Below are 15968 nucleotides of genomic sequence, written 5' to 3'. Positions count from 1 at the left end.
CCTATATAATGATTGGATTAATATTCCATGTCTATATACCTGATATCTTATGTGGTGATTGGATTTGTTAATTTGATTTCATGTATTGATTAATTATCATTTAGTTTTACTGCTGTTTAATTACTTATCAGAGATCTTAAGGGATAAGACAATGAACAATAAATGTATACACATTCCCAATGATAATAAACAATATTACTGTTTTGTAGCTGAAAACAATGAATATTACTAGTTTGGAAGCATCCAATTAAAGTTCGATGAAAGTACCCAAAGTTTAAAGCCACCGTGTTTATAAAACTTTGGTTACCAGTTTAATTTACATTCCAATGTCCCCTTCCTCCCTGATCACAAATACTTTTTACTTTTCTTTAATTGCTTTCAATATTAGAAATTCTAATAATGTGTTTTCTTCAAGGGAGGGAGGGGACATTGGACTGTAAATTATATTGATACCTAAATTATCCTATTCGTTGGCTCTTTGGGTATTTTTATTGAATTTTGGTTAGTTGATTCAAACTAGTAGTGTACAAACTTTTCAACAAATAATTTGATTAACCAATTAATTTCAACCGAATAGAAAATTTTGTTGTTGTTGACAAATTCGTGTTAAAAGCTTAAAACGATACTTTCTTATTATATCGTTAAAGTCTCTTAGAACTTAAATATAGCTTTATATTTATACTAGAGGCCTCTCGGGACATTTTTTAATTAAGATGTCTTGAAGAAAGTGTTGTTTTTTTATGGGGGGGGGGGGATTTCTCTTGTGAGGGTGATTTTACCCTCCTCAAGATAGTAATGTACCTTTCCAGTACCTTCTGTAAAGTAGAACCAATTGGTTCAGCGGTTAGCGAGATCCTTCGCTACACACAGGCAAATTGACACATAGACATCCTGCTACTTTTAGGGCTGTTTATTATACTAGTCCCCAAAGTTTTATAATTTCTTTTTGTTAACTTAACAACTTTGGAGACTTTAATTGAATTTTGATTTATTGGTTCATTAGGTTAAGTGTCCCAATGTTTCAACCACTAACTTTAATCTACAGAAGGGATAATTTTTCATTGAATATGTACACCATTTTATCGGCCTTTGTCTTATTCCTTAAGAAGTTAAACTACTACTTTTTATACATATTTTTTCAGCTTACTATAAGTTATTCCGTACCCATTTTAGAAACCTAACTGAGAGTATAAAAAATGATCCCTAGGCAAAATTTAAATTAGATATCTATCACAATCAATTCTTTATATACTTACATTTTATGTCAAAATGTTAAGGCAACGAAACTTTCTAATTAACCTATGTTGTGTATTTGTAAGGAGGAGATATTGTGCTTTTTATTACACCAGTCCCCAAAGTTTTATAATAAGGTTTTCTTATTCGTTGCATTCACAACTTTGGGCCCTTTTATTGAATTTTGATTTAACTTGAATTAACTTGAGTGTCCAAACTTTCCAATCACTAATTGTAATTTACTGAAGGGGTAATTTTGTGCACTATCATTGGGTATGTGCATCAATTTATCGGCCAAGCTTTTCTATAATTAGATTATGTACGTCAAATGTTTAACGTTTTGTTAAACTAGATGTAGTATATACATGAATATATTGGCAGGGGAAAATTTGTCGTCAATTTAGGTTGCTAATAGGGCCTTCATTCATTGGTCTGTTCGTTCATCTAGTAGGACGGGATGGGATAAAATGGGTGGATGTTAGCTATCGTTATTTTATCCAGCTGCGAGCATCACTTTATCATATTAAATAAAAATCCGCGACACTTTTGAAGATTATTTCCTAGTTAAAAATAACATAATCATTAATATCTTTTTTTAAAACCGTTTTTGCCATTTTTTGCTTTACTTTTTTATGTCTTTTTAACCTAATTTTCATAATAATTTGTCTAATTTATTAAAGTATTTTTGTTTTGAATTAACAAGGATGACAGCATCCTTAAAATCTAAGCTTTAAAATCAGACTATAGGACAAACGAACTTGTACAGTGTCAGAAGTCAATAAGTAGAATGTAATATGTGTATTTATATGTCTTAACAAAATTGTGTGAAAATTTGTAGCAAAATTTTAAGGACATACTTCCATTCGCAAATACTATTGTACCTTGGTATCCTAGGAATCATTAATCATACCATACCAAAAATGTTGTAAAAGGTTTTTAAAAAAGAAATTTTAATAGACCTACGATTAAAGAGTTCGTACGCTTTATAAATTGTACCTAACTTTAAAAGGAAAGTTTAAAATCGGACATGCAAAGATTACAGACCAAAATTGTAGAAATGCTTTCTTTTTTTTAAAATGCGCGAGAACTATTTTTCAACCGTCAATTTTTGCGCGAAAGCCGTTGGCCAAACTTCGTTGGTAGTGGCTATTTCAACGAATATTAAAACTGCTTTATCACCTTACTTTCACTTAGATGACTTTTATAGAACTCTACTGTGATTACTTGGTTTTATACACTATGGTAGTTTTTAAGCTTTCACACGGAAAATTGGTTAGTTGGTCAGTAAGAGTTTGTCGTTTAATTAGTAAACATATATGTGATTGTATATAAAAGACGAAAAAGTATAAGATTTTTAAGACATAAAATTTTGTTTATGCCAAGAAGGGAGGGGATATTGGACTGTAAATTTTACTGGTGTTACAGCTGTACAACAACGTTATCTTATTCGTTGGCCTAAAATCTTTTTCATCATTTGATTGGTTTGACTTAAACATTTGAATAACCAATTTAAATATACAGAATTGGTAACTTTGTTTAACATCACTGGTGATGTACTTCAATTTATCGTCCATTGTCTTATCCCTTAAGATTACTGTTTTTTCATAGTTTTTTAGACATTCAATCGTGAAAAAAAGTTTGGAATATCTGAAAATCTTGCATTTTTTCGTCTAATTCCTTTAAAGTAGCTAAGGCTACTCCATAATTCCCATTGTCTGTCTGTCAGTCAGTCCGTAACTCTATGGAGGAAACATGATTTTCTCAGCTTCTTTCCAAGATAAACAGCTGATTATTTTTGTTTAGATTTCATACACCAAGGAGAATCTAGTGTGTAACTTACTTTGTCCGTCATTATGTCAGTCACGCTTTAAAATATAAATATTAAAAGAAATAAGTGAGAAAGGTTTCGTGATTGTTTTCCTTAGCCGTACTCCCATCAATGACCTTTAGTGCTTTGCTACTTAAAGATGTTGTCATCCTTGTTTTTTTTTCATAAAGTGAAGTAAAAATGAGCCATCTTAATGTTGGCGATAAGAAAATTCATTTTTTGCCCGGAAAATTTAGGAAGCATTTTTATTTATACATTTTATTTTATATTTTTAATAATTTAGAATTTCACGAGGTTTGCTTGTTGAAGGAAAAATATCCTTTATTTAACCAATTTACATACAATATTGTTTATAATCATAGATATAGTTCTACACTTGTTTTGTACAGCTTTGCTTTTAGGGATGTTGTCATACTTTTTTACAGTAGGAATCATTTTTAAGGTTTTTAAATGTATATTTTTTCAAATATTGACATAAGATTAAGAATTATTTTCATGAATTTTTTCTCTGTGTGTTTTATCTAAAATCGTTAAGGCTGCTGCTATGTCAGGTGCACAAAATTAATTGGATGAAATGTTTTACCTTAAAATAAGCAAAACTCCAGGCTTATTTGACTTCCAGACAAAGGTCGCACAATCAAAGTGAAATGGTTGATTGTCTGCCATAGTTGGGATGTCGCTTAATATATACACTTTTTTAGTAAACTTAAATTAATTTAATAAAATGCTAAAATTAGATCTGTAAGTTCTGACAGAATTAACTTTAAAGTAATGAAGGGAAACTCTGCTAGTAGATCTCGTAGGAGATACTTTGCTTATAATAGAGATACGGCTAGACCTTCAAGGGACATTCTCACTCTAATGATTTTGTGTCTATTTGCAAATTTATTTTCACTAAAAATTTAGACAATTTTATCTTAATGGTCCGATTTTTACAGTGTTATAACACTTGAACTTTGAGAGGTACTTATAAACCTTTTTCTTGCTCAGTTTTTTAGTTTTTGCTTAGTTTAGTGCCTAGAACTCCTCTCCGTATTTTTGATTTAAATAGATTTTTTTCTTTTCTTTATGCAAACTCTTGCATAAGAGTCCCTAACCCTGCGGGGCTACCTTGTACCATAACCTAACAAACTTTGACCTTTAGTTAAAATACAATCACACATAAAACTACCACCCCTTTATTTTCAATCTTTTTTTTAAAAATAAAGAGAGGGTTTTTAGTGCTCAACAAGGAACGCTCCTAATTAACATCTATTACTTTACTGCAACAGAGACAATAAAAACTGAGAGTATCCCTAAATAATTCCAGGAAAGGCAAAGCTTCGTCCTCCTCGCAAACCTCGTATCTTCCCATCATAGTGCTGGATGGGTCAGGCTCTCATTCAGGCACACTTGTTCAGAATAAATATACAAAGTCCACATGATCAGTCCCTTAATTGGACCAATAAGAAAACAATGTCTGACGAAACTATTTGTTTGAATGTTTACACATGGTTATAATGTCCAAATACTGTGGAATTAAGACATATGTGACTAAATATAAAGAAAATCTTTATATGCTTGAAATTCCATTTTTAAGATTGGCAGATTATTGTGTCTGATTCCCCATCTAGTGTAATAGATATGTTTTTACAAAATCCAGGGATGTGGATCCTAGAGGAGAGGGGGTTAAAGTGGCTAAGAGAATAAGGCTGCAATCCAGGGGTTGAATTTAATCTGAGAAGTTCATAAACTTTTGAAATTTTTATTGGATGTAAGAAGCCTGGATCTAAATCTTATTCAATCCAATAAAAAATGTGTTAATGGTGTTAATTAAGTACATTTTGAAGGGGGGGGGGGAGAAGAAAAACAGTACCCAAATTGTATTTTTTGGTGGAAAATGAAATATTACTTGTAACTCAAATTAAAAAATAATTATAATTTATAAATATTTTATTAAGAAAATCATATTCTGAAAAAGCAATTCTTTAGACAAGAGCAGTAGAAAAGGATCTTACAATGATGATTACGACAAATATGACATAGATAAACATGACTCTAAATATCCGCAAAAACAACTTTTCAAACAGAGTCCATTTTGGGGCCTACCTGTACCCAATCTTGATGCCATGTTCTATAGTGGATCTGAGCCCGCACAAGAAAGGTGAAAGGAAAATTAACAAATGATATGTTTTGACATTCCAATGAATAGGCCCTATTGTAAGAAAATTGCAAAACTATTGCAAAAATACCCAATCATTAATAAGTTTCTCAACTTTTTTTAATGCAGAGCTACTCAATAATTAAACTTTCTTTGTAAATTAGATAAATTCTGAATTTATAATCAGTATTTGATTAAGACTTTATAAATTAGTGTCTTAAAAAAAATATATTGATCTCTAAATTCTTTTGATAATTGGTGTTGCTCTTAGATTTAGGAATTTTAATTAATTCTTTATTCATGTTTTAAAGGCTTTTTTAAATAAAAGCTTATTTAAGAATGATACAAATTACTTACTTCATTACTTTTGGAAAATAGGAAGTTAATTAGAGTTTCAGCTATTATTGATATTGATACTTTGAATTTGAATTATTCATACATAGCTTTTGCTTCTATTTTTGAACTTTTAATGTCTCGGCACTAAAGGGTTAAATTTAGGCTGTCTGGCTCCGAGACTCTGGGAGGAGGAGGGGGATATGGTAGTTGTGGGGGTGTTGACAATCTCTCCAGCCTAATCATATTTCTAGCAGCTCTGGCTGCTTCAGTTCTTCTACTTAATCAGGGCAGTTAAGACAAACTAAAATTAGGATCATAATCCTATTATAAAAGTAACAGGATGTCTTTGTGTTACTTAGAATCATGCTAACTGCTGAACCAATATGGTTCTACTTTACATTAGGCTTCTTATGTGTCCAGTAAAGGTTTAGAACTATTTTGGGGGAGGTACTTCCCAAGAGAAAATACCTCCTCTCTCAATTTTTTTTTACTTTTTCTTTTAAGCTAAAAGTTAAAGTTACCTCAAATGTCCCTAGAGACCTCCAGGGGCGTTGCTGCTATATAGTATTACCACAAACTAAGTCTTGTTGCTGGTGTCTACAGGCCCTCATGGATAATAGAAGGAGAACAGGGAGAGGAGATAAAAAAGAGGAGGAATCTATTTTGTCTCATTTTTTTCGTTTCACAGGTGGTTTATACATTTGGTGCTTTCCCCTCAAAGTTCCTATGGATCTCTGAACTCCCCAATACTTCTTTTCCTAAACCTTGTTTTCAATTTATTTCAAACAAATAGGGGATGGGGGTATTCTGAACCATAAGGTATTTTGAAGGAAAATACCATACATTTTTATGAGTTTCAAATAAGTTATATAAAATGCATTTTCTACAATTTTAGGTAATGACTAACAAAATATCTATATTTAGCATATTCTACTTACAATTAAACATAAAAGATAAACTATTTGAGCTGGCATATTATCAGTTCAAGAAAAAGAAATGATCTATAGATTAATCTTTACTTCCATACTGATGTTTTTAAAGGCTAAACTGATTTATTTGATAGATTTCTATTTTAATTATGATATCATATAAAATATGGTTAGAAGAAGATTAAAGTATAAAAATCACATTTCCCCCATTGATTGAATGACTGACGGACAGACAAAGTGCATTTTTGAGTAGCTTTGTTACTAAAAAAAAGAAAATATTAAATTTACAGTTATGACCTAAAATAATAAGGCTAATCTGTCTATTAAATCCTACTTATATCAGGAATGGAAGATACATTGGTACCCAAAGTTTTAAAATGTCATTCGTTGGCTTTAAAACTTTGGGTACTTTTATTATATATTGATTATATCAAAATTAACAGTGTCCAAAGTTAGGAGTGAACATAAATGTATCGTCTATTGTCATATCCCTTAAGATCCCTGATTTGAAAAAATAAAATATCATAAAAAGAAATGGGCCCTTGGGGCAACTACACATAAAAACAAATTTGAATTTTAACAGCTATCTTAATTCTGTTAGAAATCTTTAGTGAAGGAGGGGATATTTTGATTGGTTAGTTCATAAAGTTTATGGTCCAAACGTTTTAACCAATATTTTAAGCTTCTGATAGGTCATTTTATTTATCATCATTGGAGATGTATTCACAGACCATGTTTACATTTTATCAATTTTTTAAGTTCTTTAATCTCTTTTTTTAAGAATCTTTTTGCCTTTCTGCCCAGTTTTATAACCAAGTTATCTTAATCGACAGCTTAAAAAATTTTAGTACTTTATTGAATACTAGCGGCTTCGCCCCTAGCCTCTAGGGGCTTTGCCCCAAGAGGTGATTAAAAAAATTAAGGCGAAATTCGTTAAAGGACCAAGGAAATCTTCTACAAAACCTAAAGAACCTAGGAAATCTTCTACAAAACCTAAAGAACCTAGGAAATCTTCTGCAAAACCTAAAGAACCTAGGAAATCTTCTACAAAACCTAAAGAACCTAGGAAATCTTCAGCAAAAAAAAAAAAAAAAAAAAAATGGGGGGGGATTTTTTGTTTTTGGGGGGGTTGGGGGTGTCCCACCCCCCAAGAAAATAGCTTAAAACCACCACAGGACCAATAGAAATATACCCTGAAGAGTAGAATCCAATCGGTTCAGTGGTTACCGAGATCTTAAGGGACAGACAGACGGACAGACGGACAGACGGACAGACATCAAGCTACTTTGTATTATAGATGATTAGTTGGTTTACAACTAGTAGAATGAAAATTTTTCAAGAAATAATTTTAATATACCAAAGGGGTAATTATGTCAACAACATGGGGGATGTATATAAATTTATCAATCATTGTCTTATCCATTAAGATCCCTAGGTAGTAAACGTTTTTCTTAATTGTAATATCATCCTTTAATTGTGTGAATTTATGATAGCGTGTCAGAATCAGTAGGCTACTAATTCACAATAGCCTGACACAAAATTTAACTTTTTAATAATTAGATATTAGCCTGGTCTAAAATTACTAATTGACTGTCAGAATCAGTAAGATACTGTTTCTCAATAGCCTTACCAGGAATATAAATTTTCAAAATTAGATATTAGCTTGGTGTAATTTTTTAAATTAGATGTTAGTCCGGTGTAAAAATTTAAATCTCTTAATTGAAAAGCTTCTAATTGATTAATTCTCGCTGAACCGATATGGTTATCCTTTAAAATGCAGCTTCTCATAGGTCCTCGGAATGTTTATAACTAATTTGGGGGAGTGTACCACCCTTCAAAGAGAAATTGCCCCTAAAAAATTAAAATAAATGTTAATATGTCTGTAAATTAGTAGGAAGGGAGGGGACATTTAATTGAATTAGTAGTTTTCAAACTTTTCAATCTACATAAGTACATCATTGATCTTCATAAATGGTAATTTCTATGTAATTTTTGGGGATGTGTATCAATTTATCATCCATTGTCTTATCCCTAAAGATCCCAGTAGGTTCCTAATTGTCCACCACACTTTCTTTAACTTCTCAGTAATTTTGCCTTTAACTTTTTGGTGTTTCTTTGAAACTGTGAAAATATACCTTAACTTATTAAATGCTAAATTATGCCTTTATTTTTGTGAAAAAAAACTCAAATTTCACTTGTAATGTTGTAATTGAATTTTATTAAGACAAGTGTAAGGCATTACAGAGAGAGAGAGAGGACAATGGGCTGTTTATTACACTAGTCCCCAAAGTTGCATAATAACGTCTATTTATTAGTTGGCCTAACAACTTTGGGGACTTTAACTAAATTTTTGATTGGTTAGTTTAATAAGTTGAATTTCAACCGTTTCAACCCTAATTTTAATCTACAGAAGGGGTAATTTTGTGTGTCATTTTTAGGGATGTACATCAATTTGTCGGCCATTGTCTTATCCCTTTAAATACCTGAAGGCAATAGCTTAATGAATAAATGATTCTTTCCCTCACAGTGCCTTGTCGAGCCCAGAACAGAGCCCCCCCCCCCCCCCAACCCCACATATTTTGAAAAAAACAGGTCCTACAGGGTTAGGGCTACCCGCAGGGGTTAGAAAGAAAGAAAAAATACAATTTTCTAAAATCAAAATTTTCTTCTTAAAATATTGATTGGGAAAGATTTTTTTATCTCTCTGTCATTTATCCATTCTTATAACAATAATTAACAATTGATATTTATTGTTGAAATAACAATTGCTAATTTATTATTTTTTTATATTTTTTGTATGAACATTGCTCAATGCCTATTGTAAGAGTCATTGAATGAGTTATCACCTTTTAAAATTGAGGGAGGGAGGGGACATTGGAGTAAGAATTATATTGGTACCCAAAGGTTTATAACTAGTTTATCTTATTTGCTGCCTCAAAAAACTTTGGGTACTTTTTATTGAATTTTGATTGGTTGGTTCCTAACCCTTCATTCAATGATTTTAATTTATAGAATAAGCAATTGTGTTTATTGTCATTGTGGATGTATCGTCCATTGTCTTATCCCTTTAGATCTCTGGAAAAAATAGAACAGTTAGAACACAAGCAAATCTCTTGAAATTCTAATTTCTAAACAAAATTTCTAGACTATCACTCATTAATCAAACAAAAATGATCTTCTGCGAAGCTACTCTATAATTCCTTTTGTATGTCAGTCCATCTGTCTGTAAGTCCATAGCTTCATTGGTGAAATTAGATTTACTCAGCTGCTATTAAAACTAGACCTCAAGATTTTTCTTGTCAATGTTTCCATCATTATAGGCCATATTTAAGTGTATAATATCTATAGCAGTCCGACTGTACTTAGCTAATAATGGATGATGTCAACCTTGTTTTTTTGATCCAGATAAAATACTAAAATGAGTAGGAACAGAAAGTACTATGCTTCTGATACTGAATACAGGGAAAAAAACACTAATTTTAAATTATTTTTTAAGTAAAAAAATCCTGTTTTTAATGCATACTATAAGAATGTTTTACTAACGGCTATGATACAAGAGGCCTCTAGGCGCATTACTTTCAATTTTTTTTTAAGAATGTAAAAGTGAGAAAAAAAATTGGGGGGACATTTTATTCTAGAGGCGATTTATCTTAGGAAGGCACCCTTCCCAAAAATATTTATAAACCTTCCCAAGACCTATGAGAAGTTAAGGAGTAACTTATCGGTACAGACAGACAGATACACACACAAATAGAGACATCCTGTTACTTTTATATAAGGATTTAACATAAAATAATATTACAGTTAATTCAGTATTTTACTAAAAACTATTCTTTTATACTTTTGGTCATGACTGGACTTGTCTTTCAAACAAAAAGTATCAAACTACAAACACTGCAATTTTGAGGGTCTAAAGAAATCATTACAAAAATTAGCAATTTTACTATTCAGAGAAAGACTAGATAAATACTATCCACTGGATGATAATTATTATGACAGATATGATAGATATGATCAGGAAATAAATAAATTGACAATAATAAATTTACTATAAGCCTTATGATTTAATTATGCTAGTTCTAGATTAAAATTTAAAAATCTTAATTATTTTTTTGCAACTGAGATCTTAAGCTATATGACAATGATACATATTTCCAATGACAATACAAAAAAATTACCTCATATAAATGTGGTTGAAAAGTTTGAACACTACTCTAGTTTGGAATCAAGCAACAAAAATTCAATAAAAATACCTTAAGATTTTGATCTAAAGAATAAGATAATATGGTTAATAAACTTTGGGATACTAGTGTAAATTACATTTCATTGAACCATCCCTTTCTAAATCAGCAAAAAAAATTAAAAGCTAAAACACCATCTTTATTGTCAATTATGAACTAAATTAGGACACTAGCGCCTCTGGCGGCTATGGCAAGGGTTGCGACTGTTGTCATGGCGGAAATGATTTACAGGAATTTAATGGGTCTATGAAGACTACAGTAGTGCCAACTTGGTTATGAAAATTAAACTAAAATTGTAGCTGTGTCCTAGTGTCCTAGGAAATGGGGATAGATGTCACAGCTTTTGGCCTACCTATTCTATTGTCATTATAGTAGAGGGATAGAGAAAGGGAAGGGGAAAGAAACCCCTTAGAAAAGAAATGGGGTATATGGTATTTTATGATGTCAATAGAATAGGTAGGCCAAAAGCAGTAACATCTATCCCCATTCCCCATTTTGGTAGGGCACTATAGACAGCTACACTAAAATTATTTCTGATTTTTCTCCTATTATGTTTATACTACTAGAAACAAAATTTGTTATTGTAAATTTAAGGCTAATAAATGTTAAACTTTTTGTTTAGAATTACTTTTGAGATATAACCCCTTGTGCCGCTTGTATTAATGGATTTACTGTTTTTTTTCACGCAAAATTGCTTATTTAAGTTAAATGTATCATTCACTTTACTAAAATGAGGCGGAAAAACTTTTTTTTTTGGGGGGGGGGGGGGAGGTAGTGTTTAAAATTTTTACTATCTTAAAAAAAATAACCCATTAATTAAATAATTAGTTGCCGCTGCTTTTAGCAGCTTTAGCAGCCGCGACCTATTTTCTATACATCCAAATTATCAACCAGAAAAAGAGAAAAAAGGACAGTTGATATTTATATTAAAAGATTAAAGGTTGTGGGTTCGAGTCTCCGTCGTAATTGTAATGATATTCAGGGATATGACAATAGAAGATAAGTTGATGTACATCCCTATTTATGATAAACAAAATAAGAAGAAAAAACGTATATTTGTTTGACACTGCTAGTTTGAACAAACCAATCAATTAAAAATCTAAAGTTTTTGGTAAAATTATTTATAAAACTTTGGTTTCCAGTATAATTTATAATTCAATTCCCCCTCCCTCCTTGCGCGATTTTAAAGACGTTAAAGTGCTGCTAAGAAAGAATAATGCATTTGCCCCAAAACAGGCACAAAAAAAGAACTAATAAGGGAATTAAATGGATAGGACAATGGCCGAACAAGCTAAGTACATCCCCAATGATAATACATAAAATTACCCCTTCTGTACATTAAAATTAGTGGTTGAAATGTTTGGATACTTAACTTAATCAACCATCCAATTAAAATTCATTAAATTCCTCAAAGTTGTTAAACCATCGAATATAAAAACATTATTGTAATACTTTGGGGACTAGTGTAATAAATAGCCCAATGTCCCCTCTCTTAACTATAAAAGATAAAATTTAAATGAAAATACTAATATTTCAACTGATAATATTGTAGAGAGAATTGGACTTGAGTGAAAGTTTACCCTCAAATGACATAATAATTGGTGAGAATAGAGAATAATCAGTGCTTTCCCTCTAGGTGCCTTTGGAGCACTCAAATCCCCCCCTTACCCAATTTTATTTATTAAGGGGGAGGGGAGGGGTTTAATTGCGGTGCCCTAACAAACCAAAGTACCCCCACCCCCTTTCTTATTTTCAAATTACTTACAAATTAGGCGGGTGGGGGGGGGGGGTTCCTGTGCTCGTCAAGCACTTTGATGGAATCTGCCAAATAACTTTCTTAATGATAATTAATTTTGAATTAGTAAGAGGTAATTAGTTGGGACTTTATGTTAGACAAGGATCTTAGGGGATAAGACAATGGACGATAATACATTCTGAATGATTTTTAAAAAGTATCTCTTATGAAGATTAAAATTGTTGGTTCAAAAGCTTGGACACTAATTGTTTTAAGTCATAAAATACCCAAAGGTTAATAGCAAACAAGTAAGATAACGTAGTTATTAAACTTTGGGTACCAGTGTAATTTATTTTTTAATGTCCCCTCCATCCCTGATATTATAGGATAAATTATTGTTATATGAAAATATGAAAATAATTATTGAATTATAACTTTATTATACCTATATTGTAGATCATTTATCTTATTTACAGTATAGCCTCGAAACCAATTGATTTCCGGTGGATTAGAACCAGTTTTTAGTCATACTGTAGAATTATGTATAGTATTGTATTCTAGCCTGTTTTCTATGAATATTTTAAAAATATGGTATTATTAAATTGTACATTTTTATATCCGCGGAAAGCTAGGTATTTATATAGCAATATGATAAATAACTATTATACTGTTTAGAAACGTATATAATCTATTATTTTACTAATTATGTTTAAGTATTTTTAATATTTATATAGAACTTTTGTCTTAATATAAATTCTTTGCCTCACTAAAATTAGTGAGGCTTCCTAAAAATTTAGAGGGGATAGTTTTGCCTCACTATCTTAGTGAGGCATTGAGCCAAAATATTTTTTTAAGAATTCACCTCTGATTAAGTTTTTCTTTAATGGAAACTTTAACACGGCTTCTTGGATAGTTTTAGGCTATTTAATTAAGTCTCGGATTCAATTTTCTACCTAACCCTTCGAATAGAGATCCTCCATCTGCTAGGGGTGAAGCCAAAGGTTATATTCATGATTATTATATTAATTTATTATGTTAAATATACTAATAGCTCCTTTATACAATATCCATACTGCCCTAATGGTTCTTCCCAAAGGTAAACTTATTAAACTCTTTGTTATGACGCGGACTGGAACCCCTTCGAAACCTCAGGTTTTTATTTTTCATTAGGGCTTCTAATATTCGGTAAATTAGAACCGATTCTTCCCTATTCAGAATGATCATGTATAATGAACATTTTTCCCGAATTACAAAATAAATAATAAAAAGTTTTGTTGGCTAAGGCCTTCAGTCCCTCGGTGACAAAAAAGATAGAGTATTCTTTTTCTTTATTTTACTTTTCGCGAATAGCTGTCTATAATACGATGTGATAAACAATTATAATACTAGGGTTTAATCAAAAAGCTTTTAATTTAAATTTAGGAATTTTGTTACATCATATAATATTTTTTTCTCGTATTCATTCGAATCCGGTGGATAGGAACCGGTTCTCAGCCATACGAAAAAACTATGTCTAGCATCGTATTATATCCAGTTTTCTACGAATATAGAAATGTACAATCATAAGATTAAAACCAGTTTTTTTAGCCGGTGCCTTTGGCACCTCGGGGCTAAAAAAACTAGTTTTAATCTCATAATTGTACATTCTATATCCGCTGAAAGCCGTTTATAATACGATGCGAGAAATAACTATTCTTTATTTTACTTTCCGCGAATAGCTGTCTATAATACGATATGATAAATAATTATAATACTAGGGTTTAATCAAAAAGCTTTTAATTTAAATTTAGGAAGTTTGTAACATCATATATCTTTTTTTATCATATTAAAATAAACTTCATTTAAATAATTTCTATTCATATATCATACTCATTTATTTGTCATATAAAAATAATATTTCATATATCATATCATAAAGTCATATTTCATATATCATATAAAAAATCATATTTCATTTATCATATCATAAAAAAAATATTTCATATATCCATATATCATATATCCACACATCACATATCATAATCCCATATTTCATATATTTATATACATACTTCATATATCATGTTTATCTATCTATCAATTCATTTCATATCTCTATGAATTCTTTCTATCTATCATATCAAATTTTTTTTATCTATTTTTTTATCAAAATATCTGAGCTGCTTTCCCTAAAAATGCCTAGCGAGCAAAGAAAACCCTTCCTCATCCTCTATTTTTTTAATGAATTGAAAATATGGGTAGGAGGTTATAACCAATGCTTTTACTTTGTGGGCTACCCTGTACCAAATATAACCTAACCTAAGATAAAATTAAAACAACCATCCCTTCCCCTTTTTTTCAATTTATTTCAAAATAAGGGAGGGGGTTTTATGCTTGCTAGATACCATATGGGAAAATGTCAAATATGTTTGATTTTCTTCATCAAAATTTTAAAAATTTTCTTATTATTTTTTTGCTTGTTAGGTTTGGACGATTTCGAGGTTAAAATAGAAGAATTGGGCAAGTCTGAAACCAGGTAATTATTAATTTTCCAGTATGGCTTCGAAACCGATTAAAATCCGCTGGATTAGAACCGGTTTTCAGCCATAATGAAAAATTATGTATAGCATTGTTTTACAGACAATCTTTCACGAATATTAAAATAAAAATCCCAAAATTATTGCCAGTTTTGTTAGCCATAATAAAAATGGTTTAAATCTTATAATATGGCATTTTGATAGCCGTGGAAAGCTGTCTCTAATTCGATGCGATAGATAACTAATATACAGTTATGACAATTTATTTTTGTTACATTTTCTAGTATTGCTTCCTTTGTCATATTTCTCTTTTTTCTCTCTCTCTCCCTCTGCTTTTTGGCAGGTCTTTGGCTATTTTTATATTTCTCACATTTATCTCAAAATCTTTGATGTTTTTGGTCCGATTTTCAAAATTTTCTTCGTATATCATTATTATATCTAATGTCCAACCCTTCGTCTAAAATTTCTGTAAATGTACACTTTTTACTTTAAAGTACATTTACTAAGTACAAAGGTTTTTAAATGCATTTTTAAAGAAAATTAAGGTTTAGCTAATTGCATGCTTTTTAAACATATAATAACCAAAATTTCTCAGTTGTAAAATAAACAAAGAATAAGGATGGCAACATCCATAAACAGCGAACCACGGAAAAACTTTATTTGTAAATGAGTTAATATCGTTTTCCATATAGTGATACTGACCGACGAACGGACGAACTGTCGGACAGACAAAGTATATTATAAAGTAGCTTCGCTATTACAAAAATAAAAGTACATGCAAGTTCAAAGGACGAAGCCCAATCAGTCCCACTTTTGAGCAAGATGATTCCTATATGACGTCATATAAAGGGAAAAGAAAAAGGGAAGGGGGGTAAGAAAATCTCTTCTAAAGAGGTAAGAGAAAAGGGAATCGTCTTGCTCAAAATGGGACGGATTGGGCTTTGTCAGTTCAAAGTTGTAAGAAGTATTGAGGTAACAGAACATGGGCTAGATATTACACAGGTACCCAA

General features: G+C 30.9%; 2 protein-coding genes across 2 annotated transcripts in view; both read left to right on the top strand.

Moving 5' to 3' along the window:
- LOC145318826 (uncharacterized) overlaps positions 1 to 15968 on the top strand; it is a 53716-nt gene that overhangs the window by 5652 nt on the left and 32096 nt on the right. Inside the window, exon 6 of the mRNA XM_080160464.1 lies at positions 14906 to 14957. Within this exon, the coding sequence (XP_080016590.1) occupies positions 14906 to 14957 (52 nt within the window). The remainder of the gene's footprint in view (positions 1 to 14905; positions 14958 to 15968) is intronic.
- LOC145319860 (uncharacterized) lies at positions 3786 to 6105 on the top strand. The gene is made up of 4 exons (XM_080162263.1): positions 3786 to 3802; positions 4371 to 4447; positions 5033 to 5204; positions 5700 to 6105. The coding sequence occupies exons 1-4, from the start codon at positions 3786 to 3788 to the stop codon at positions 5830 to 5832; spliced, it is 399 nt and encodes a 132-aa protein (XP_080018389.1). The 3' UTR covers positions 5833 to 6105.

The sequence above is a fragment of the Acartia tonsa genome, chromosome 5 (genome assembly GCF_053477335.1).
Source record: "Acartia tonsa isolate MP-2025a chromosome 5, ASM5347733v1, whole genome shotgun sequence".
In the NCBI taxonomy this organism is placed as follows: domain Eukaryota; kingdom Metazoa; phylum Arthropoda; class Copepoda; order Calanoida; family Acartiidae; genus Acartia; species Acartia tonsa.
Note: the sequence above shows the minus strand (reverse complement) of the source record. Positions and strands in the feature narration are given on the sequence as shown.

Bases quoted from the DNA above. Each gene is read 5' to 3' on its own strand.
- LOC145319860 (XM_080162263.1), top strand. The intron at 4,448-5,032 runs GCACACTTGTTC...GCAATTCTTTAG, and splicing joins TGGGTCAGGCTCTCATTCAG to ACAAGAGCAGTAGAAAAGGA. The intron at 5,205-5,699 runs GTGAAAGGAAAA...GGTTAAATTTAG, and splicing joins TCTGAGCCCGCACAAGAAAG to GCTGTCTGGCTCCGAGACTC.